This window comes from Cetorhinus maximus, chromosome 1 (assembly GCF_964194155.1).
Source record: "Cetorhinus maximus chromosome 1, sCetMax3.hap1.1, whole genome shotgun sequence".
In the NCBI taxonomy this organism is placed as follows: Eukaryota; Metazoa; Chordata; class Chondrichthyes; order Lamniformes; family Cetorhinidae; genus Cetorhinus; species Cetorhinus maximus.
The window spans coordinates 237,069,089-237,095,430 of NC_135879.1; the positions used below are offsets into that span (position 1 = coordinate 237,069,089).

Here is a 26,342-nt window from a genome sequence, read left to right on the forward strand (position 1 = left end):
GAGGCTGTTTCTCTGAGCTGGAGAGTCTAGAACTGGGATCAGAATCTCAGGATAAAACATTGGCCATTTAGGGCAGAGATGAGGAGAAATTTCTTCACTCAGAGAGTTGTGAATTTTTGACATTCTCTGCCCCAGAGGGTCGTGGATTCTCGATCCTTACATACATTTGTGGCGGAAATCAATAGATTTTTGGATAGTAAGGGAGCCACGGTAAAGGGTGGAGAAGTGTCAGGAGATCAGCCATGACCTTTACTGAATGGCAGGGCAGGCTCAAGGGGTCGTGGGGCCCATTCCTGCTCCTTTTCCCTATGTTCTTATGCCTTTGGATGAGCATCTCAATTACTTTGAATCTGTGGTGTGCCCACACTATTGCAGCCTCATATCTCTGGCACCAAACTTTCCCACACAGCCTTGACAGTGTGAACGCTGTGGTTCTGGGAGGAGGAGTTGCCTAGTCACCTCCCTAGACCCTATTGTGTCTCCTTCACCTTGGCTCCTTGTCCAATGGGATGGAAGGATGAACGAATTTTTAAAAACCCTAAACTACCTATATGATAAAGTTCTCCTTAGAATAGAGGCATTCAAAATTACGATGCAGCCAATTAAGTACTTTTGAAGCACAGTCATTACTGCAATATGGGAAATGCAGTCACCAATTTGCACACATCAAGTTCCCACAGACAACAATTTGATAATGACCAGATAACCTGTTGTAGCAATGTTGGATTAGGGATAAATTTTGGCCAGAACATCAGAGAGATCTCCCCACTCCCCGCCACACTTCCCTCAAAATAGTGTTGTATGGTCTTTCAAGTCCACCTGAGAGGGCAGATGGTTTAATGCCTCATCTGAAAGACAGCAGTGTAGCATTCTGTCAGTACTGTACTGGTGTGTCAGACTGGATTTTGTGTTGAAGCTTCTGGAGTGGGCCAACGAACTCAAAACCCATCTGACTGAGAAGTGAGATTGTTACCCACTGAGCCACAGCTCGCGCCCCATGTGTTTTGAAACATTAGTAACAATAGGCAATCACGTAATTCTCTTCCTTTGCTCCTGTTATCTGTTATCAGTCATTTGGTAGTAGTTGCACATCTGTTTGAAAGAGGAAAAAAAAACATGTGACTTGAAAGATTAAACTCAGGCTAAATTAACATGACACAGCTGCAAAAAGTCCAGATGTTACCTACCAGAATAATGGAGATGTAACAGGCAATGCTTCAACAGAGAACCTTATGCTGCAGGTCAGATATATAACAAAGAGAGTGTATTATAACTGAGAGACTTTAATTAGAGCAGGGTGTATAACAGGGAGCATTAGTGTGGTGGTGAACAGTAGAGAGGGTTATAGGATCGTTGAAAGAAAAGTGTTAAAACTGAAGATGGATGATATACAAAGCAAAGCATTTATGCAGCACCATTGTCATGAATCCTACACACAGAAGGGGGCCATTCAGCCTGTTGTGCCTGTGTCGACTCTATCCAATTTAGCCCTACAGCCCAGCTTTCTTCCCATAACCCTGCAAATTAGTTCTCTTCAAGTACAGGTCCAATTGTCTTTTGAAAGTTCCTATGGTAACTGATTTCCATCACCCTTTCAGATCTTAACAATCCTCTCCGTGAAATAGTTTCTCCTTATTTTCCCTCTAGTCCTTTTGCCAATTATTTTAATTCTATCATCTCTAGTTATTGATTCACTTGCCAAAGGATGCTGTATTTTTTCATTCGTTCATGGGGCGTGGGTGTCACTGGCCAGGCCAGCATTTAATACCCATCCCTAGTTGCCCTAGTTCAGAGGGCATTTAAGAGTCAACCACATTGCTGTGGGTCTGGAGTCGCATGTAAGCCAGACCAGGTAAGGACGGCAGATTCCCTTCCCTAAAGGACATTAGTTTTCTCAGAACTTGCTCTGTCAAATCCACTCACCAACTTTGAATACCTATTAGATTTCCCATTAACCTTCAACTTGCTGTGTAAAAAAAAAAGGTAAAGGTTGATTACGGATTACCTTAAATCTGTGTCCACTAATTAATGACTCACTGCCAGTGTAAAAGTGTTTCCCTATTTACTCAAAGCCCTTCATAGTTTTGATCACCTCTGTTAAATATCCCGGAACCTTCTCTGCTCTATGGAGAACAACCTAAGCTTCTCCAACCTCCCAACTGAACTGAATTGGCTCGTCCCTGGTATCCATCCCTGTTGGATCCTAGTCACCAGCTGGTTTGATCCTGTAACTCTTTCGAGTTATCAACAGTCACAGATTGTAACTCTTTCGAGTACATTCACAGTTCTTGGTTTCCGGGAGTGGGACATGAACCCACAACCTTCTGATTCAAAGGCGAGGGTGCTATGAACTGAGCCACAGCTGACACCTCAATGGTTTGATCCTGTAGGCACACTTATTGCAAGGGGTGGCTGATTTGGTACTAATGATAGAGCTGAGCTACGGACACTTCATTGGTTGAAACTCTATGTTTATTTATAAAGGTACTCAGCAGCATCTAAACATGTGCTTCCACTTCAAACTCTATTTCTACACCACTGCTGCTACTAACTGCTGATTACAAACTACTAACCACAGAGGTAGCCCACCCCACTCTGCTATTAGATACTAAGATCATGTGATCTTCCATTTTCTTCTTAAAGGTATATTACATATCAGATTACCACATCCCTCCCCCTTAACTCAGAAATAAATTTAAATTTACAATTACAATTTTCTCAAAAATAGCAAAATATTTACACTGCTAAGTAATTTACAAATTCAGTCATTCTGGGGGTTTCATTATGCGTGTAGAGCGTCTCAGCTCTACAGCTTTAGATGCCTTGTCAGGAACCTGAGGAAGAGAGAAACTATGCAACTCCTTTTCCAGGGTTGCCTGAACATCAGGTGCTTCAGTGGGCTCCTGTAGCCTCCACTCTTGAAGGAACAACAGATGTGTCTGAACTGGGTTCAGTTCTCTCAACAGAAAACACTGACCCAGATGCGAACACTGGTGGAATCATGTCTTGGTGCGTAGTTTCTCTCTTCCTCAGATGATCCACATGTCTCTGTGTGACTCAGCCCTCCACCTCCACGTGGTAAGATGGAGGTCCAGTCACTGCACTTATTTCACCCGGTAACCACTTTGGTCCTTTTCCGAAGTTTTTCACGTATACCATCTCCCACACTAAATTTCCTCTCATGACTACGCCAGTCGTGTCTAGTTTTCTGACGTCCCTGACTCCTTTCCACCTTCCCCTCTAAATTCAGCACTATTAAGCTCGATCTTGTCCTGAGATGGCGTTTCATCAATAATTCCGCAGATGTGACACCCGTTGTTGTGTGAGGGGTGGTCCTATAATGGGAAGGAAAACGTGCTAACTTGGTTGTTAAGGAATCTCCAGTAAATTTCTTCATGCCTGCCTTGAATATTTGACCTACCCTTTGAGGCTGATAAACCGCTGAAACTCAACACTCATAAATGCCGTGCCATTATCAGAAACGGCTACTTCTGGTAGTCTGTTTATGGCAAAACTTTGATGTAATTTCTTAATTGTAGCAGATGACATTGGTGATTTCACCTCATATATGTTCATCAATTTTGAGTGAGCATCAACAATAAGCAGAAACATTGTTCCCATAAAAGGACCCACATAGCCAATGTGTAACCATGGGTGCATGGTCTTCCTGGCCACTGCCAAGGGTGTAACGGAGCAGTTGAAGGTAACTTTTGCAGTTACTGATGCTTGCACACAATTTTCACTAAACTCTATTTCACCATCCATCCCAGGCCACCCTGGGTAGCTGTGTGCTGTGGTTTTCATTTGGGATATCCCAGGATGTGTGCTGTGTAGTTCAATTAGCATTGGCTCTCTTCCCTTTAGAGGTACTATCACTCATGCTCCCCACAATAAGATACCACCCTGGCTGGTTATTTCATGTCTTCTGTTGAGGTACAGTTTCATTTCGTCAGATACAGTCTCTTGTGATCAACCATGAAGTACATGTTCCCGTACTTGAGATAGGACTGGATCCCTACTTCTCCAGTCTCTGATCTGTCGAGCGTATAACGGTAATAAATCTAAAAAATGTAACAACAAAATAAGCTCTTACGGAACTGGGACTTCCACATCCTTTTCTTGTAAAGGCAAATGACTAAGCGCAAAGGCGTTTGCAATTTGATTACCAGGCCTATGTATGAAAGTATGCTCATATGCTGCCAGGATTTAAAGCCTTATTTGTGTTTCTGTGTCTTCTTTCTACGTGCGTTGTTCTTTCTAGCGCTGACTTTAATCTCGGTCTTCTTTTCGACGTCAATATTGGCCAGACTACACTCCGATGTAAGCTCGACTTGAATGAACTCAGTGGTTGATTCTCCCAGAATTTCATCATCTGTCTGCTTCTGAGAAAATTCGGCGACTTTTGCCACCAAAGCCTCTTTGGTTTCACAGAGCTGATTCCTCAGCTCTTACATCTGTTTTTTTGTATTTGTTTGTTGCCTCCTGGAAAATTAAGCACTATTATGTCTTCTCTGACAACTCATCCTTCACTTTGGTCAGAGAGGTGCTGAATTCTTTCCGTACTTTTCCAGAGGTACAAACTTTGACCTGAGGGAATCTTGTAGTGTGCGAAGGTCTTTCAGCAGGTTTTCTTTTTCCCTTCAAAGGTCGCTCACCTCGTCTCGAACTCTGTCCTTAAGCATGGTCTCTCCAAGTTCCTTCTGCTGTTCGTCCATCTTTTGGCTCAAGACAGCCTGCAGTTCTTCAGGTTGTTGAGTCTTTGCATACACCTTTTCCAAAGCAGAAATGCTTCCTGCTTCCTTTTGGAATCTCAGTGGTCCCTCAAGGTTGATTTCCCTTAGCCAGTTTCACACTAGAAGGCTTGGTCCTTGCCTCCCAATACCAACACTGGTAGCTTTACCGATTGGCTTCCACAATGAACAGTTACTTTACTTATGCCTTTGACTTGGATGTTTTCACCCATGTATGTTTTTAATTGGGCAACTGTTTTTTCCAAATTTAATTGATGTTCACCATTATTCAGATAAGGTATACTCCCCAGTTACTATAGTGGAAGCTGCTGTGTCCACTTCCATTTGAACAGGTCTACCATTCACTTACACATATTGATTCTGTTCTTCCAACCATCAAGTTAAATGACGAATAAATATCTGAATCTGTGGCTTCAGGCTCTTCTACATTGTAGATCTCACTTTTTAAACATTTTGTTTAAAAGTTTGCTTGACTTTTTCCTTACACTGTTTCATTATGTGACTGTTTTTATGACAATAAAAACATTCTATTTTTTTAAAGTGCTAATTGTTAAAAGATTGTTTGTTTCTACCTCTATTGACATTACTCCTTGTTTTTGCTGCTGGGCCATTTTTTCTCATTTTCCTGCTAGCGGGGGCCGTTTCCCGCCTCTCAGTAGAGTCTTGCACTTTCGTGCCATTTTTGGCTGAAGCTTCCTGCCCGATGTGGAGAACAGCAGCATTTTGCGTGCCCTGTATGGCTTTCAAATCTCTAACTGCACTTTCCATGGCCAGTGCAATCTCTAGAGCCTTCTTAAGGTCCAAATTTGTTTTGGATAACAATCACTTCTGAATTGTGTCCTCATTCACACTTCACACTAAATGATCTCTAAGCATATTGTTTAAGGATGTGCCAAACACACAATGCTCCATTAATTGCTTCAAGCTTGCCACATAGCTTGCAACTGTCTCCCCCGGGGCTCTAATTTTTGAATTCAACTTGAATCTTTGCATCGCCACTGAGGGCTTTTGTTGGTAATGGCCCTTCACCAAGTCCACAAATTCATCAAAATTTCTCAAGTCTGAGGCATTGGGTGCCATCCAACTCCAAATCAAGCCATATGTCTTATTCCCATATGTACTTATGAGGATCGCCCGCCTCTTCTCTTCTCCCAAAATCTCATTTGCTTGGAAAAACAACGAGAGACCCTCAATGTAGTGGGACCAATCGTCCTTTGCTGGAGCAAAATGATCAATCCTTCCGAATTGTGACAGGCTATGAGGGAGTTAATTCGACAATTTGAATGGAACTCCTACTTACAATTGCTGTGCAAGATACAGTGCCCATTTAATTTCTCTTGCTTGCATCTGTTTAACTTGTTTAATCCTCATCGCCAGTTTGTTGAATCTTCATCGCCAATTTGTTGGATCCTAGTCACCAGTTTGTTGGATCCTGTTCGCACGCTTGTTGTAAGGGGTGGCCAATTTGGTGCTAATGATAGAGTTGAGTTGTAGACACTTCATAGGTAGAAACTCTGTGTTTATTTATAATGGTACTCAGCAGCAACTAAATATGTACTTACACTTCAAATTCTGTCTCTATACTACTGCTGCTACTAACAACTGACTACAGACTACTAACAACAGGGGTAGCCCGCACTACTCTGCTATTGGATACTAAGATCATGTGATCTTCCATTATAGCATTCTTCTTAAAGGCATATTACACATCAGATTACCACAATCCCAATAAGCCTCTCAAAGTTGACATTCTTCCTAAAGTGTGGTGCCCAGAATTGTGCACAATACTCTGGCTGAGGCCTTATCAATGGTTTTCCAGAACTTAGAGTGACTTCCTTTTGTTTTTTATCTTCTTTTATTCAATGCCCCTATTTATAAAGTTAAGTATCATATCAGGAGAAATGTCACAAAGCATTTTGCATAAATTTGACAATTTCTACTGAAAAGCAGGCACACATGGCAACTTATCAACAATACTGGAAATACATTAACTGGTCATTCATTACCTGTTTTTGCAGACCCCACAAAATGGATAAATAACCAGTTTATTCATATCTGGCATTGTCAATCGAAGGAGTATTATTCTTCAAAAATCTGCTGCAGCAAATGTTAAAACCTAACTCCAATGCCTCAATTTGGCATCTCAACATTTCTGATAATGTAACACACTTTGGAGTAGTCAGTCCTGGAATTGAACTCATAACTTTGTGATTTACAGATGGAACGCTCCTAAATGAGTCAATGTTGTAATAACTGAAAGAATATTTATTCAGTGCTTTGAAGTTTTCACAACCTCAGGCCATCGCATTGAAACTTACAAAATTCTTACCGGGCTCAACAGGTAGATGCAGGAAGGATGTTTCCCATGGCAGTGGGGGATCTAGAACTGGGCAACACAGTCTCCGAATAAGGGGCAGGCCACTTAGGACCGAGATGAGGAGGAATTTCTTCAGTCAGAAAGGGTGGTAAATCTTTAAATTTCTCAACCCCAGAGGGTCGTGGAAGCTCAGCCATTGAGTATATTCAAGGCAGATATCGATAGATTTCTAGATATTCATGACATCAAGGGTGTATGATGGGGATAATGTGGGAAAATAGCATTGAGGTTAAAAAATCAGCTGTGGCCTTGTTGAATGGCAGAGCAGGCTCGAAGGGTTAAATGGCCGACTGCTGCTCCAACCTTCCTATGTTCCATCCCAAAGCAGTTACAGCCTATGATTTATAGCTCTGATGGAAACGTGGAAGAGGCAGCAGCCAGCTTGTGCACGACGAGGTCACATAAAGAGCACCAATATGTTTTTTAGATGTTGGCCGAGAAATAAACAATGGCCAGAATATCAGGGAGAATTTCCCCTGGTCTTCTTCGAAAAACTGCCGGGGAATCTCTTATGCCCAGTTTAGAAGGCAGATGGGAGCTTGATTTGAAGATTTCATCTGAATTAGGTTAACGTGCTCAAGAACCCTGGAATGGGACTTGAACAAAGAATCTTCTGATTCAGAAGCAAGAGTGCTAGAGCTAACTATGGTATGAAAGAATGGTGCCATGCAATTGGGCTATGGAAGCTGCATGAATCAGTATGGAAAATACACCAGTGTCAAATCCTTGACCAAAGGTTGGGAATGGGAATCACCACGGCAAAGGAGGGAGAGATATAGACTGACTATGTTCTATAAAATATGGAAAGGACTGGTGGGAATTGACAGAAACAAGTACCTGTTGCCCTCTGGCAATGAGTGAACACAAAGAGCCATCCATACAACCTACAACCATTAGTTACTGCAACCTATCTAGGCCATTCATTTCCAAGACAGTGTATCAACAATCTTTCTTCCCAAGGACAATCCCACAATGGAACAAGCCGCCAAAGGAAATAGTCACAGCCCCATCACTTGAAATCTTCAAGATCCAACTTTAGATTATCTCCATTTAAGAGTTTTCATTACCAGGACTGCCATCTCAGCAGGTCATTCCAGGGTTAGCTAACACTACCCGTATAAATGTTGGCAGAATACGGATACTAGTCTGTAATGCTGACATAATTAAAGCAGAAGCAGAAGGAAGATGTCACAGTCTTTGGAGGTTAAATACTAAATGAAAGAACTCACAGTCTGGAGGAATAAAGGATGCGAAGAAAGAGAAACTAATGGGTCTGGCTACAATTGTACAGGGTTTTGGTGAGAGCAGATCTGGAGTTTTGGTCTCCACATTTAAGAAAGGATGCACTTGCACTGGAGGCGGTACAGCGAAGATTCACTAAATTGGTCCCTGGGATGAGGGTGGGAGACTGATTAAATTGGGCCTATATTCTCTGGAGTTTAGAAGAATGAGAGGCGATCTCATTGAAATTTATAAAATTATGAAGGGGCTTTGATAGAATGAATGTTGTTTCTGCTGGTCAGGGAGTCTAAAACACAGGGGGCACTATCTCAGGATAAGGAGCCGATCACTTAGGACTGAGGTGAGGAGAAATTACTTCATGTATAGGGTTGTGAATCTTTGGAATTTGTTGCGGATGCTCCATCGCTGAATACATTCAAGGCTGGGATAAACAGATTTTTGGTGTCTCAGAGAATTAGGGGACATGGGGAGCAGGTGGGAAAATGGAGTTGAAGACCAAGATCAGCCAAGATTGCATTGAATGGCAGAGCAGGCTCGATGGGTCACATGGTCTACTCATTTCTTGTGTTCTTGTGTTTGGTTTAAAGGCGTTAGAGAACCCAACAAGGTAAGAAACGACAATAAACTTTGTGTTATCCAGCACTCCACCAACCAGAATTTCTGATGTTCCCCTAATACAGATCATCCCATTTTTTCATTCTTTCATGGGATGTGGGTGGCACTGGCAAGGCCAGCATTTGTTGCCCAACCCTAATTGCCCTTGAACTGAGTGGCTTGCTAGGCTATTTCAGAGGGTAGTTAAGAGTCAGCCATATTGCTGTGTGTCTGGAGTTACATGTAGGCCAGAGCAGATCAGGAAATGGATTTCCTCCCCAAAAGAGCATTAGTGCTTTTTTTTTTAACAACAATAGTTGATAGTTTCATGGTCACCATGACTGAGACTAGCTTTCAGTTCCATATTTAATTAATTGAATTTAAACTTCAGCAGCTGCCGTGGTGGGATTTGAACCCTTGCTCCCCAGAACATTAGCCTGGGTCTCTGGATTACTATTATAGAGACATTACCACGACATCACCATCTCCCTGCTGATGCTGATCAGAAGCAATTGCGAAGTTATCCAGAATCTGTACCTGTATTATTTTATAATTTAATTTATATTTTAATGTTGAAGATTTAGAAGTAAAAAGAATACTGTTTTTTACTTCCTGAATACTTGCATAGTAGTTCATGCTACAACTGTTGCGCCGTATTCCATTGGTAAATGGAATTCTCCGCTAACAAGCATTTTTGATTCGCTGACACCACCCATTCCCCATGCGTGCCGGGTAATAGCTTTCAGTCAATGGCTGCTCAGGGGTTTCCTACTATGTAACATGAGTTGAGAGTGCTATGACTGACTCACTGAGAGCCTTAGGGAGAGATTGAGGTGAAATAAACCATATATTTTGCCAGCTCCTCATTCACAACGTATGTTAACATTGAGCGAACAATTCAAATATTAGGCAGAATACAGACTTGTCGACATTGAAAAAATATGAATTCACCCAAATCAGCCTCCTTGACCTTAAAGATGTCAGGTATGAACTCAAAGAGAAATAAAATCACATCTCCAAGCCACACACTCCATCTGAATATTTTAAAAGGGCTTTGTTCTCCCTTGATCTTTCTTATTCCTTTAATTTGTCTCCCTCTCTCGATGTGCAAGCACGATCACTCACAAGTCTCGTCATTCGATGCACAAAGGTTGAGAAGCCCTTCAAAGGTTAATTAAGGTTGAAATGAATATTCAGCATCGCCGTCAGGTCGGTCTGCAGTTCCAGCATTCCGTCACACTTGGAAATGAATCATGGATCATGAATCTGTGCGGTGACAAAACTGGGAATTGTGAGGGTTGCGTTCAGTTTTTGAGAATTCTTACCAAGGTGAGGGATGATCAGGGATTTAGCATTTCCCTCTTTCCAGCATCCAGTGTCAGCATCTTCGGAAGTGTCACTCGACACAGCTTTCAGTAATGCACCCCAAAAGAGCATCCGCACCAGCGTTGGATCTTAATATTCATTCCTCACTCTACACTCCTGTAGCATTTCTGAAAGTGCTGAATTATTATCAGCGGCAGGAAAATAAAATATTTATGCGCAGCTTTTTAAAACTGACTATTGCTCCTTCCAGCCGAAGGAGAAAACACAAACTAGCCTAAAATCTCAAATACATATGCGGCCTTAAAGGTCATTTTTTAACAGCCTAATTTTAATTCACTGCAAATGAGCACACTCTCATGGCACGCAAGAAATATTGTCCTCTCAGGACTGCGAAATGTTAACGATCAGCTCACGGGCTGAGAGGCTTGCCAGAAACAAGTTTTGTCACTGACTGGAATATGGAATCGATACCACAGAAGTGATGCAGACCAGATCACAAGCCTGGTCTCCGCATGCCCCCCCACCCCGCCCACCTCGGCCGACACCACCTCCCTCCCCTCGTAACATCAACCCCGTAACTCCATTCCCATGATTGCGGTTTTACCCGGGGCGATAAGAAACGGTGACTGCTCCGCCACCTTACTCCCCTCCCCTGAGTGTGAGGGTGCACCGAGACAGGAGACACAACCTCAGCTTAGCCAGCCCAGTTACTCCGCCAGCACGTCCGACCAGATCAGGGACACCGCCTGATGCGTCGACTACGGGGAATGTTCCGCGTAAGCACAGAACTCAGAAAGGCCGTGAACGGTGAGGAGGCTTGTAGCAGGTTCAGTCGGATACATTAATAGATTGATGACGTGGGCAGATGCACGGCAGATGAAGTTTCATGCAGAACAGGGTGAAGTGATGCACTTTGAAAGGAAGAGCGAGGAGAGGTAATATCAATCCATTGGTGCAATTTTAAAAGAGGTGCAGGAAGAGAGAGACCCGAGGGGGTCCATACCCAATTCTTTTTGTCTTTCATATCGGCGTCACTGGCAAGACCAGCATTTCTAGCCCGGTCCCTAATTGCCCTCGAACTGAATGGCTTGCTAGGCTATTTCAGAGTGCAGTGAAGAATCAATCACATTGATGTGGGCCTGGAGTCACGTGTAGGGAAGACCAGCTTAGGACAGCAGATTTCCCTCCCTAAAAAGCACATCAGTGAACCAGATGGGTTTTTACAACAGGCAATTTTGTAGTTGTCATGGTCACCATTGCTGAGACGAGCTTTCAATTCCAGATTTATTCATCACATTTAAATTCCCCCAGCTGACATGGTGGGATTTAAATGCACGTCCTCAGAGCATTAGCCTGGGCCTCTGGTTTATTAGTCCAATGGCATTACCATGACGCCACTATTTGGGGAGGCAGCAGAAGAAGTTGAGAAGGCTGCTTCTAAAAAAAAAGAACATGGGATCCTTTGTTTCATAAAAAGAGGCAAAGACTACAAAAGCAAAGAAGCTATGCCATGCCTACACAATCACTGTTAGGCTTCAGCTGGAGTTGTGTGTCCTATTTCGGCTACCACGCTTCAGAATGGATGTCCAAGCCTTGCAGAAGGTGCAGAGGAGATTTACTAAAATGGTGCCAGGATTAAAGGGCTTCAGATACATGGTGAGATTAAAGAAGTTCTTCTCCTTAGAGCAGGGAAGCAAAAAGTACTTGGTGGGTGTGGGGGGGAGGTGGCGGGTGTGAGGGGAAGGGGGAGTTTTTTTTTAAACGCAGTGAGTTGTTATGATCCGAATGCAATTCGTGAAAGGGTGGAGGTAATAATAACTCTCAAAAGGGAATTGGATAAATAATTGAAGGACAATAATTTGCAGGGTTGTGGGCAAGGGAAAGAGAGGGGAGATAATTGGATAGTTCTTTCAAAGAGCCAGCCCAGGCATGTACATGTACAGTATTGGTCTCCTTATTTAGGGAAGGATATAAACACATTGGAAGCAGTTCAGAGAAGGTTTACCAGACTAATACCTGGAATGGGCAGATTGTCTTACGAGGAAAGGTTGGACAGGCTAGGCTTGTACCCACTGAAGTTTTGAAGAGTAAGAGGTGATTTGAGGTGTCTTGCCAGAGTGGATGTGGGAGAATTTATTATGGTGAATCTTCTCAGGGTAATGTCTGAGGCTCAACCATCTTCAGCTGCTTCATCATTTTTTTTTTATTCATTGGATGTGGGCATCACTGGCTAGGCCATTTAAGAATCACATATAGGCCAGACCAGGTAATGATGGTAGATTTCCTTTGGGGTTTTACAACAATTGACAATGGTTCCATCAGACTTTTAGTTCCAGATTTTTATTGAATGGTGGGATTTGAACCCAGGTTCCCAGAGCATTACCCTGGGTCTCTGGATTACTAACCCGCTGACAGTAACACTACACCATCACCTCTCCTGACCTTCCTGCCAATGTAAGGTCAGAAGTGGGGATGTTCGCTGATGATTGCACACTGATGATTGCACACTGTTCAGCACTATTTGTGACTGCTGAGATACTGAAGCAGTCCAGGTCCAAATCCAGCAAGACCTGGGCAATATCCAGGCTTGGGCTTACAAATGGCAAGTAACATTCGCATCACACAAGTGTCAGGCAATGGCCATCTCCAACATGAGAGAATCTAACCAACCCCCCTTGACATTCAATGGCATTACCATCGCTAAATCCCCCACTATCAACATCCTGGGAGGTAAGTATTGACCAGAAACTGAACTGGACCAGGCATATGAATACTGTGGTTATAAGAGCAGGCCAAAAGCAGGGAAATCTGTGACAAGTAACTCACCTCCTGACTTCCCAAAGCCTGTCTACCCATCTACAAGGCACAAGTCAGGAGTGTGATGAAATACTCCCTATTTACCTGGATGAGTGCAGCTCCAACAACACTCAAGAAGCTTGACACCATCCAGGACAAAGCAGCCCACTTGATTGGCACCCCATCCACAAACATTCACTCCCTCCACCACTGACGCACAGTGGCAGCAGTGTGTACCATCGACAAGGTGCACTGTAGGAACTCAACAAGGCTCCTTAGGAACATAGGAACAGGAGAAGGCCATTCAGCCCATCGAGCCATCACCTTCCAAACCCACAACCACTACCATCTAGAAGGATAAGGGCAGCAGGCACATGGGAATATCAGAACCTGGAAGTTCTCCTCCAAGCCACACACTATCCTGACTTGGAAATATATCACAGTTCCTTCACTGTCACTGGGTTAAAATCCTGGAATTCCCTCCCTAACAGCACTGTGGGTGTACCTACACCAGATGGACTGCGAAGAATCAAGAAGGAATCTCGCAACCTCCTTCTCAAGGGCATTTAGGGATGGGCAATAAATGCTGGCCTAGCCATCGACGCCCACAGCCCGTGAAATAATTTTTTTTTAAAATTCAGAATACGGAAATTCAGCATTGACAGTGCCAAGCGTAAAGGAGTCAAATCTATACATTCTATGCACCCTCAGTTCTGGAATTTAATAAGATAAAATATAAATTCATCTTAGCACAATTAGAAGGCCATTTGGAACTCATGCTTTTAGTCCTAACCTGAGGCAGGCAATCTCGAAAGAGTTAAACCTGTGTGGTTGGCTATTTGGGCATCTTGGGCCTTTCGAAGTTGATGACCTTGACCTTATATCATTAGCTGCACCTCTGTGAAGTGTTGAACCATAAGATGACTGTTGCCATTCAGCATTTTCAAGTTAAGGGCAAATAACTCCCATGTAGGCCAATTAGGAGTGAATTCGGAACTCACTCCCTTAGGCCTTAGAATTGCAGTTGAGCCTCAGGTTGGCTGTGTGGTAAAGATTGGCCTTTCCATGTTGACTTAAATTCGAAGCTTCAGTTCCACCACTGTAAATCCTTGCAACACTGGATGACTTTTACCTTGCCGGTTAATTTTTTCAGGCTTAATAGGTATTCACGAGACAGTAGGCCCGAGACAATTTGTCTCAATTACCAGACAGTTCAGTGGCTGTTTTCAATTAACTCTAGGTTGTTAAATCCTGTGGCTTTTGCTACAGCTGTCAATGGATTTAATTTACTGTTATCCAGTAGCAAGTGAAGGTAATTTATGACCAACTCATTTTAAAGTGAGCGAGTGATTTTTGAATTGCTTTATCATTAATTTAACATATAGCTGCAATACTACATGAACGATTAACAAACGTTTTTAAAGTTTTCAGGATGAAGGAAGTGAGATTTGCTTAGTAACGGTATATACGAGGAAATATTGCATTCCATGCACTCTCTCAACCACCGCTGCAGAGTGACAGCAGTGTATACAAGGTGCACTGAATCAACTCACCAAGCTCCCTTCGTCAGAGCCTTATAAACCTGCTACCTCTACCACTTATATTGACAAGGGCAGTAGATGCATAGGAACACCGTGACCAGGATTTCCACCCCCGATGGGAGTAAGTGTGGAGGTTGGTCAGTGCAAAAATTGGTGCTGGTTTGCTGGTACCATCCGCCCTTGCACCATTTTCCCAATGGGGATGGGGGTTGGCAAGGCTATCCGCCACTTAGCCAATTAAGAAGGGTAAATAGCCTATTAAGGCCTATTATGCGAGGCTAACTCGAATTTTTCAGTCGCTCTGCGGGCCCCTCAAAGCATCAGGGACTAGACCAGCTGCCTGAGGGCCAGAGCTCCAGACAGGCTATAGGGCCTTCCCCACCTGCCTGGCCACACCTAGGGGTGTTCGTTAGCTGGATAGAGCACTTGCCTCCCCACTGCAGTCTGCGTCCAGGAGGCCGCCTCTATCCCTTGGCAGTGCTTTATTCTAATGTGGCGGCGGGGGTGGGGGGAAACCCACATGCTGACTGGCAAATTCTGCTGCATGGCCTTAATTGGCCTTTTAATAGGCCTAAAGGGCTGCCCCTTTGCTTCCGGGCAGGCAGTTGTCAACCCCTTACTACCCTCCCGAGATGGGATCATGTGGGAGACCGGCACACTGGCCAGTACTTGGAAATTACAGGCCCGTCCGCCTCTGCGGCCATTTGAAAAGGCAGCCCAATGTTTTAGATCGATGAGTTTTCGTCGGAACAAGCATTAACAACGGGTTTTTACCTCACTGCTCATTGTGAGGTGTTGCTGTCAAGAATAATTATCTTTCTAACAATGGCGTATTGTATGTGAGCATTAGATTGGCTCCGTGGTAACACGCTTGCCGCTGTGCTGAGAAGGCTGTGGATTCATGCTGTTAGTGGGCACATACTGTAGCCTTACACTGCAGTGCAGCACTGACAGATGTTGCCTTGTCAGAAACTCCATTTCTCAGGTTGAGATGTCAAACCGAGGCCCTGTTCATTCTCAAACTTGAAGCCAAGCCAGGAGGTTCTCTTCACGCCCTGGTTAACATTAACCCCTTAACCAATGCCGCTCAGAGCAAATTAACTGGCCATTCGCCTCATTTACCTTCACCGGGCGCTTGCTGTGTGCAAAATGGTCAGCCCTGTTTACTTATAAAACACAAGCGATTGCACTTCTTAAGTAATTCATCAGCAGAAGAATTTTGGGAAGCCCTGAAGATGTGGTAGTTACAGTATAAATGCAAGTTCTAGAGTTGAAGTCAAACCATGGAAGTCGTATCCAGGAACTATATTCTCCCTTGAGCAGAATCTGAGAGATCAACTGGTATGTTTGAAGATTCCGAATGAGAAACAAGCTGATTCCATCTCTCTCAAAATGAGAACTTGCTGCCTTTCATTCGTATGATCAAGTGATAAGAACAACTAGGTTTCAGAAGTAATTGACTGTGTGAAGTTATTCCAACAACCATATAAGATGCTATATGAATACAAAATAACTATTTCTTTTTATCTGATAAAGTTCTTAGCTCTTTACTGCAAATCTCCCTGCATGCACTTAATGGCTTTCCTTTCAGTTCGGTTTGGTGCTTATGCCAGCCCTTGTCACATGCACGTATTTCCTAAGCCAGCTTCATATTCTAATTTGACAACTGAAGTACGGGTGGTACATTAACATTGCATACCTATTCCACTGATTTACATAGACTCTATAGCTCTGAAACAGGCCATTGAGCCCAACTCGTCCATGCTGGTATTGATACTTCATATGAGCCTCCTCCCACCCTAATTCATCTATCAGCATAACCTTCTATTCCCTGTCTCCCTCATGTACTTATCTGGCTTCCCCTTAATTTAATGCTGGTCACCTTAACCACTCCATGTGGTAAGGCATTTCACATTCTCACCACTCTCTGAATAATGAGGTTTCTTCTAAATTGGATTGACTCATGATATCTTGTATTAATGTCCCTAGTTGTGGGTGCCCCTACAAGTGGAAAACATGCTCAGGTCATTTACAAATTCAAACACCTTCATGATTTTTAAAGAGCCCTCTCAGGCCATCCCTTCAGTTCTCTCTTTTCGAGAGAAAAGCATGTTCAGTCATTACTGTTGGTTGCACCCTCTCAATTCTGGCATAATCCCCCCCAAACGTTCTGTTATCAGACTCCGCACTAGTGGAAAAAGCATCAAGCGCCGTCATAGGAGGACTGTTCCAGAGCTCTGACCTTTGAACGTCTTGCTTTTGCATCTCTCCTCAGGCCAGCACAAAATCCGCTTTATTCCAGGAATGGTTGGGCCAATCCTGGAGATGACGCTCGTCCCAGAGGTGGAACTTCGCAAGTCTACGATCCCCATCTTCTTCGACATGATGCAGTGTGAGTTCCAGTACAAGGGGGACTTCAGAACAGTAAGTGTGTCTTCTTGTGTACGTTCGAGTGTGAAAATTGCTGACAAGATAACTGGCAAAAGAAGAAATGAGGAGAATATTTTTTCTTAAGCTGTGAGTTGTGGTGATTTTGGAATGCGCTGTCCGAAAGGGTGGTGGAAGCAGATTCAGCAGTAACTTTCAAAAAGGACATGGACATGTACATGAAAAGGATAAATATGCTATTGGGCTAATTGGAAAGCAGTTTCAAAGACCCAACATAGGCACAATGGGCTGAATGGCCTCTTTCTATATGAACCTATGATTCTTTAGGAAGGGCAATGCCCTGACATATGCCATTCTTTTTTTTTCCATTTCTTTTCTCTCTCTTTTTTGAAGATGTTACCTATTGTGAGTAATGGTTCCACGGTCACTTGTAGGCATTTCTATTCAATTTTTACACGTCTAGACCATAAGTATTAACAAGGCCATTCATCCATGGGTACTTATTAAACCTATTCTTATCTGATGTCCATATTTAAGCAACAGCTGCCTCTAGTTAGCCATGGCTCAGTGGGTAGCACTCTCACTCTGAGTCAGAAGGTGCTGGGTTCACTGTCACACTCAAGGCTTCAGTACATAGCCTCAGCCGAGACTTCAAGTAGTACGGAAGTGCCCATTATTTAGCTGAGAAGCTCAATGAGGCAAGAGGACAGATGTCAAAAAGATAACATGGCACTTTTGCGAAGAAGAATAGGGGAGTTCTCTCCGGTGTCCTGGCCAGTATTGATCACTCACTAAAACAGATTATCTGGTTATTTACCTCATTGCTGTTTGGGAGCTGCTGTGTGCAAATTGGCTGCCATGTTTCCTACATTATAACAGTGAGAACACTTCAAAAAGCACATAGTTGGGTGTAAGATATTTTGGGACATCCTGAGGTCATGAAAGTTGCCATATGAATGGAAATCCTTTCTGTGTTTGTTTATGAGCATTTCTGTGATTTTGTTTAGTTATTGGTACGTTAATCCACTTTGAAGGTAAATGTAGGTTCAGACTGATGGAAGTCCGAGGATCCCATCCTGAACCTGTGTTGAATTAAGGTGGCCTCTCCCAAGGGGTGGGAGCTGGGCCATTAAAGTTGACCTCAGCTTCAACTATCATGGAAAGATGGCAAGTAATTCCTTTTCTCTCTCACACAAAATGGTTACCCAAAAGAACAACAGGTCACAGAACCTGCTAATGATAACAGAACAGCAGAAACAGAAAGTGCTGGAAACAAACAGAAGGGCAGTCAGCGTGTTGTAGAGAGATTGGATGAGTTTATGATCAGGGTATGGAGCTTTTGATCTATTACTGAAAGAATCCCAGCAATCGGAACAGAAGGGAACAAGGCCTCGGGCACTAGAAAGCACAAATGTATTCTTTTCTGCTCTGGTTTTATAATCCGCTTCATCTTTTCCAAAAATCTCAAATGTGACACGGACATATATCAGCCCGGGATGCGTTACATAAGGCATTTCCCTACTGCAGTGACAGTCAGTAAATTTTATTCAGTACTCGGGCGATAATGAACTGAAACTACTCCTCGCAAACATTGGTTCGGCAAAAGAAAATTGGCACAAAAGAAATGCTCAACAGCTCATCCACTCCAAACCAGACTTGAAGAAAGTCCAAATCAATTGACTCGGCACGGAATGGCTTCCTCCATCAAATGTGGTTGGTCAATCTCAGCCACTGGTGCGACCACTGGGAGGGTTAACGTGGGGAACTACATGTCCCTTGGCTCTGTTCCAAATCCTGGCATTGATCCCATTGCTCCCTGGTTGCACCTTTCAACTCTGTTCCTAGTGGATGCTGCATGAAAGCACTCTCTGTTCAGCCCTGATTAGCTATAATATTGGCAGCGGTACACAGCAAGACCACACGATGGCCGGTAAGTGATGTAAAACGCATTCATAAGATGTGTTCTTCCAAATTTGACACTGCTGGTGCACAATATGTTTACGCTTTTAAAACTCCCTTCCCTGGAAACTCTTTGCTTTGCCTTTGAAAATTCTCAAAATGCTGGGCAAATCACCAATTTATAGAATCATGGAACTTTATGGCACAGGACGAGGCCATTCAGCCCATGATGTTTCTGCCGGGCGTTAAAAGAGCTATTCAGCCTAACCCCACTTTCCAGCTCTTGGTCTGTAGCCCTGTAGGTTATGGCACTCCAAGAACACATTCAGGAACTTTTTGAACGTGATGAGTGTTTCTACCTTTACCCCTCTTCCAGCCAGTGATTCCAAGGCTGCCACTGAGCCAATTTTGAATCCAACTTTCTGTCGTGTTATTAAAATGATATCATACCTTGAGCTTATTTACTGTACAAGACACGAAGCACCAATTTCTCATAAGGGATTTGGTAAAAATGTTGTGGGTTGATTTATTAAGATTAGGCACATTGGAACAGTTATATAATGAAAGCAAAATGCTACAGATGCTGAAAATCTGAAAGACAGTTAATGTTTTGAGTCCGTATGACTCAGAGTTAACTCTGATTCTCCACGGATGCTGAGTTTTTCCAGCATTTCCTGAGAACTGTTATAAATAGGCACAAAGCTTGAGGACGTCAGAGCTGTGTGCGTGTGCTCTGCTCAAAGCAAAAGTGAAACAAAGACTGGATCACAACATATTTTCCTCCTAATGATGACATGCTGATATCCCTTGAATGCTTATTATAACACTTCCCACTTTCCCACCGATTCCATGGGATTTCATTTGTCACAGAATCACAGAAGGAGGCCATTCGCCCAGTCGTGTCTACCCTGACTCTCTGCAGGAGGAACTTATCCAGCGCCACTCCCTGGCCGCCTTCTCACAGCCCTGCATAGTCCGCCATGTTGAATCTTGGTATCTTGTCACAGATTAGGAAACCATTGGATTTCATAAAATCTATGTAAATCACATTAAAACTGCTGCACTCACCAATCATCGACCCTCCTTGAAAAATTTAATTAAGTTAGTCGGACAGGACATTCCTTTAAAAAGGCCACACTGACTGACTCTGATTATCCTGTACCTCTCTAAATGACAAGTTGGGCCAACTGGCTTGTAATTATCTGAGGTCTCCCTTTCTTCCTTTTTAAACAATTGTAATAATTATGGTTTTATTTAGTATGTAATGTACCTTTAAGAATTATACCTGTTAGGCAAGATCACATGATCTATAGTAACCAATAGGAGAGTAGCAGGGGCTACCTCAACGGTAGAATAGAGATAAAGTTGGAGCTGAAAGCACACATGTAGATGCTGCTGACTATATTGTAAATAAACTTAATGTTTCCACCCAAGAAGTGTCTGCAGATCAACCCTCTCATTAATAGCACAACTCGGCCACCCTACAACAAACTGGCGAAGAGAATAAAACAGGATTTAACAGAAGAAATCAACACTGTGCCTCACCCAGTGATTGTAAGTAGCAAGCTCCATTAGAATTGAAGAAGTTATCCCCTCGGAAAATGGCACAATTTGGGAGGATTGATCCTTTTGAACCCGCCACAGATGATTGGTCTCAATACATAGAACATGTCATGCTCTTTATTCAAGATAATGAGATTATGGGGGAAGAGAAGGGGCGAGCGATCCTCCTGGGTGCTTGTGGGAGCAAAACCTACGGTTTGATTCAAAGTTTGAAGGCACCTCGTGCCCCAGATTCAAAAAATTTTGATGAATTGGTGGACCTCATGAAGGGTCACTTTCAACCCAGGCCCTCAGTCATGATGCAGAGGTTCAGGTTTAATTCGCGAAACAATTGAGACAATTGAATGCTACGTGCCAAATTTGAAGCAGCTAACGGAACATTGTGAGTTTGGTACGACTCTCAACAATGTGCTCGGAGATCGTTTAGTGTGTGGTGTGAAAGAGGACATCATTCAGAAAAGATTATTGTCCAAAGTGAATCTGGATTTCAAGAAGGCGCTAGAGATAGCGCTGGCCATGGAAAGCGCAGTATGAGATTCAAAAGCAATACAGGGTACGCAACATAGCACCATCCTCCACATCGGGCAGGAAACGTCAGCTGAAAGAGGCACAAAAAAGAGAGACTCCGCCGAGAAGTGTGGACCAGCCCCTGCTAGCCCAAGAATAAAGAAAAATAACTTAGCATCAAAATCAAAGAATAATTTTAATAGAGGTGGAAACAATCAGTCTTTTAGCGATTGTCAGTTTAAAAAAATCGGATGCTACTGTTGTCACATAAAATGGACATATAATAAGGCAATGCAAAGAAAGATTCAAGCAGGCTTGTAAGCAAAAGAAACCCAATGAAATATACAATGTAGAAGAGCCTGAAACAACAAATTCAGATATTTACTCATTGTTTAACCTGAAAGTTGGAAAGACAGAACCAATATTTGTCACAGTGAAAGTAAATGGCAAACCTGTCACATTGGAAATGGACACGGGAGCTTCCACTACTGTAATTGGAGAACATACCATCGGAGATTTGAATAATGGTGAACATCAATTAAGTTAAGCCAAGCTAAAGACATATACGAGTGAAGACATTCAAGTAAAAGGCATAAGCAGAGTAACTATTTTGGCGGTTCTTACCCAATTTGTCTACAATGCTGCCCCCCCCACTGCATTCTGTACTCAAAAAGAACCAATGTTTATCTTGGGAGGCACCCCAGAAAGAAGCCTTCATAAAGGTGAAACAATTGTTGCACTCGCTCAATCTATTACTGCATTATGACCAGACAAAAGAATTGCTGCTGACATATGATGCATCTCCCTACGGAGTGGGAGCAGTGCTCTCTCATCAGATGGACGATGGCATGTACATACAGGCCAATAGGTTACATATCAAGAATGCTCACCATAGCGGAACAGTACCTGCTGATAGAAAAAGGCAGCCTGTCCATCATCTTTGGTGTCAAGGAATTTCATCAGTACGTACACAGCCGTCATTCAGACCACAAACCATCGCTAGGATTGTTTAGTGAGGACAAGGTTATATCACCCATAGCCTCAACAAGAATACAACCATGGGCTTTAATTCTGGCAGCACACGAATACACTTTCATACCTAGCAATAAAGTCGCAAATGCCGATGCCCTTAGTTGTTTGCCTTTACAAGAAAATGATGAGCACGTCCCAGTTGCACAGGAACTTGTTTTACTGTTAAATTTCTTAGATTCCTCGACAGATCAGAGACTGGACAAGCCGGGACCCAGTTCGCCTGCTGGCGAAACTAAAAGAACAAGGACGTGTCATTAGTTTAAGTCATCACACTGTCATTGTGCATGCCAGGCACCCTGGTGAGACAATGGAGATCTGCATCATGGTGCCAACATCTTTTAATGGGGACTCCAGGTTCAAGGCTCACATCAATAAAGAGGCTGCACTAGAATGGTTGCACAAGCCAAAAGTCTCACCTCTGTGCACTGCACTTTTACCTTCACCTGGAGCCCTACCTCTCCATGCCTGGTTGCACAGGGAGTGTGCCGACTCTCCAGCTCCAGGGCATCTTGCTTGAACCTGCTGAGTAGCAGGAGGTTGGCTTGCCCTCTGCCTGTATGTGCCTTCTCTGCCTGGTTATGGCTTGTCTTCTCCTGAAAGGACAGAGGAGCATAGATTAGTCCACTTTCTACCTGCAGCGCCATTGCAGCCTGGCAAACCCCAGCTGAGGAACATCTTGCAGGGCACATCCGAGGAGTGGCCCTTGAGCCGCAAAGCACTCAGTCCAAGCAGCCAGGGCAGCTGACCAGCTGGCCAGCTCCGATGTGATTGACAGTTGGCACTCAGAATCTAACACCCCTGAGATCCAAGGGGGTGTGGCCAGACCTTAACACTTCTACACACTGACCCATGCCAATGCGGTACTCAACTTCCTGAGCGCAGCAAGTCATTGAAGTGCTTCCGGCACTGCACCCATGTGTGCCGCACCACGTCATGGCTACTCACCGGGCTGCAACCCCCTCCCATGCCTTCTTGGTGAGATGTGGTGGCCTCCTCCTCCCATCCCTGGGGACAAGGGTGTCCATCCTGCCAGTCACCTCCTCCATTTTGGAGGACAGTTAAGAGTCAACCACATTGGTGTGAACATAGGGACAAGTAGGTCATTCAGCCCGTCAAGGAATGATGGCTGATCATCTACCTCAATGCCACTTTCCCACACTTTCCCTTGATGCTCAATAATTGATCTTCTACTGCCCTCTGGGATAGAGAATTCCAAAAATTCACCACCCTCTGAGTGAAGAAATTCCTCCTCATCTCAATCTTAAATGGCCTACCCCTTATTCTGAGATTATGTCCCCTGGTTTTAGACTCACCAGCCAGGAAAAACAACCTATCTACACCTACCCTGTCATGCCCTGTAAGAATTTTGCAAGTTTTGATGAATCACAGAATCACACAGAATCACAGTGCAGAAGAGGCCCTTCAGCCCATCGAGTCTGCACCGACACATGAGAAACACCTGACCTACCTAATCCCATTTACCTGCACTTGAATGTTGTGATGCGCCAAGTGCTCATCCAGGTACTTTTTAAAGGATGTGAGGCAACCCGCCTCCACCACCCTCCCAGGCAGCGCATTCCAGACTGTCACCACCCTCTGGTTAAAATAGTTTTCCTCACGTCCCCCCCTAAACCTCCTGCCCCTCACCTTGAACTTATGCCCCCTTGTGACTGACCCTTCAACTAAGGGGAACAGCTGCTCCCTATCCACCCTGTCCATGCCCCTCATAATCTTGTACACCTCGATCAGGTCACCCCTCAGTCTTCTCTGCTCCAATGAAAACAACCCAAGTCTATCCAACCTCTCTTCATAATTTAAATGTTTCATCCCAGGCAACATCCTGGTGAATCTCCTCTGCACCCCCTCCAGTGCAATCACATCCTTCCTATAATGTGGCGACCAGAACTGCACACAGTACTCCAGCTGTGGCCTCACCAAGGTTCTATACAACTCCAACATGACCTCCCTACTTTTGTAATCGATGCCTTGATTGATAAAGGCAAGTGTCCCATATGCCTTTTTCACCACCCCACCAATATGTCCCTCTGCCTTCAGAGATCTATGGACACACACGCCAAGGTCCCTTTGTTCCTCAGAACTTCCTAGTGTCATGCTATTCATTGAATTCTTCCTTGTCAAATTACTCCTTCCAAAGTGTGCACCTCACACTTTTCAGGGTTAAATTCCACCTGCCACTTATCTGCCCATTTGACCATCCTGTCTATATCTTCCTGTAGCCCAAGACACTCAACCTCACTGTTAACCAATCTTTGTGTCATCCGCAAACTTACTAATCCTACCCCCCACATAGTCATCTATGTCGTTTATGTAAATTTCAAATAATAGGGGACCGAGCACAGATCCCTGTGGTACGCCATTGGACACTGGCTTCCAGTCACTAAAGCATCCTTCTGTCATCATCCTCTGCTTCCTACAACTAAACCAATTTTGAATCCGCCTTATCAAATTACCCTGTATCCCATGTGCCTTTGCCTTCTTTATAAGTCTCCCATGTGGGACCTTGTCAAAGGCTTTGCTGAAATCCATATAAACTACATCAACTGCACTCTTCGTCCTTCGAAACTCTAGAGAATACAGGCCCAGTCTCCTCAATCTCTCCTCATGAGACAATCCCGCCATCCCAGGGATTGGACTGGTGAACCTCCATTGCAATCCTTCTATGGCAAGTATATCCCTCCTTAGGTAGAAGGAGTATGGGTCCGGAGTCACACACAGGCCAGGCCAGCAGACAAGAATGAACCAGATGGGTTTTTATGACAACACAATAAAGCAGTAATTGAATTTAAATTCCTTCAGCTGTCATGGTGGGAATTCGAATGTATGCCGCTGGAGCATTAATCTAGGCCTCTGGATTACTAGCCCAGTAACAGGCAACCATGTTCCCAGCTACATTGAAAGTATCTGGCAGTGGGGTCTCCTGTATTCCTCATATCTTATGTGCTTCGGGCCCAAATAGTCATGATAACGTGGTTAATGATGGCACGGCATGTTTTGGGCCTCTGAGAGATTGGATCCTTTAAAAATATGTTGTAGTGTAATTGTGGCTGAAGTTTTGTTTTCTGTGGGATTTTCTTCCGCTTTTGCTGCTACTTCTTTCCCTCCAGTTTCCGCTTGCCATGAATGTGAAAGTTCCCGCGGGTGCCATCTGAAAGGGGAGTTCTCCTGTCAACCTGGTCACCCAACAGCAGTCGAAAACAGATTAAGTGGTCGTGTTTTGTTTTGCTGCTCTGGGGCTCTTGGTGTGCACAAAACCCTTTGAGATAATATTTTGGGGAAATCATTAAGTAGAAACACACCTTGTGATTGTGATTTCTGCCTGTTGGGGTGGGGGGTGGCGGGGGGGATGGGGGGTGCGCAACAAGGGGGCATCACTTTAAATTAAAACAGGCCATTCAGAAGTGAGGAAAGGATAATTGATAGCTGAAATTGTCTCTGCCCAAAAATCCCTTGAGGCTGGGGGCCAATTGCAAATGTCAAACTGAGATTAGTTGATTCTTTTTAAGTAACGCATTAAACGATATGAAGCAAAGGAAGTAAATGGAATTAAGTGACTGATTAGTCATGATCTAACTGAATGTCAAAACAGGCTCGAGGAGCTGAATGGCCTTCTCCTGTTCTGATGTTCCTATGTTCATTCTTATAAAGCAAGTACAAGCAAGTAGACATCTACAGACTTCCCTCATTTGTTGCAGTTCAACAGTAAGTGACCCACTGAAACAAACACAGCAACACCATCTAAGCCATAATGACGTGCAGTGCTACACATGATGCAATGTTCCTTATCATTATGAGCTAACGTGTAACCTGAAGAATGTGAGATTCATTAGTTTATGCTTCACTAGTGGATAAATTATATCTGCGAGGTTAATCTTAACCTATCTCACCTGACAAGATCAATTTAGCTTCAAAAGCAGCCTGCTTGATTGGCACCCCATCCACCATTTTAAGCATTTACTCCCACCTCCATTGACACACAGCAGTGTGTACCATCTACAAGATTCACTGCAGCAACTCACCAAGACGCCTTCAACAGCATCTTCCAAACCCACGACCTCTACCCCCTAGAAGGACAAGGGCAGCAGATGGATGGGAACACCACCACCTGCAAGTTCCCCTCCAAGCCACACACACTCCTGACTTGGAGATATATCACCATCGCTTCACTGTCGCTGAGTCAAAATCCTGGAACTCCCTCCCTAACAGCACTGTGGGTGTACCTACACCACAGGGACTGCAGCGGTTCAATCAGGTTTGAACTATAATTCCAATATTATATGAATATTTGGGGCCAGTAAAGAAAACTGA

At 43.8% G+C, this 26,342-nt stretch overlaps 1 protein-coding gene across 1 annotated transcript in view; it reads left to right on the plus strand.

The window, feature by feature from the left end:
- Positions 1-26,342, plus strand: part of LOC144688041 (dedicator of cytokinesis protein 2-like) — a 1,154,257-nt gene that overhangs the window by 907,595 nt on the left and 220,320 nt on the right. Inside the window, exon 33 of the mRNA XM_078554696.1 lies at positions 16,903-17,051. Coding sequence (XP_078410822.1) covers positions 16,903-17,051 — 149 coding nt within the window. The remainder of the gene's footprint in view (positions 1-16,902; positions 17,052-26,342) is intronic.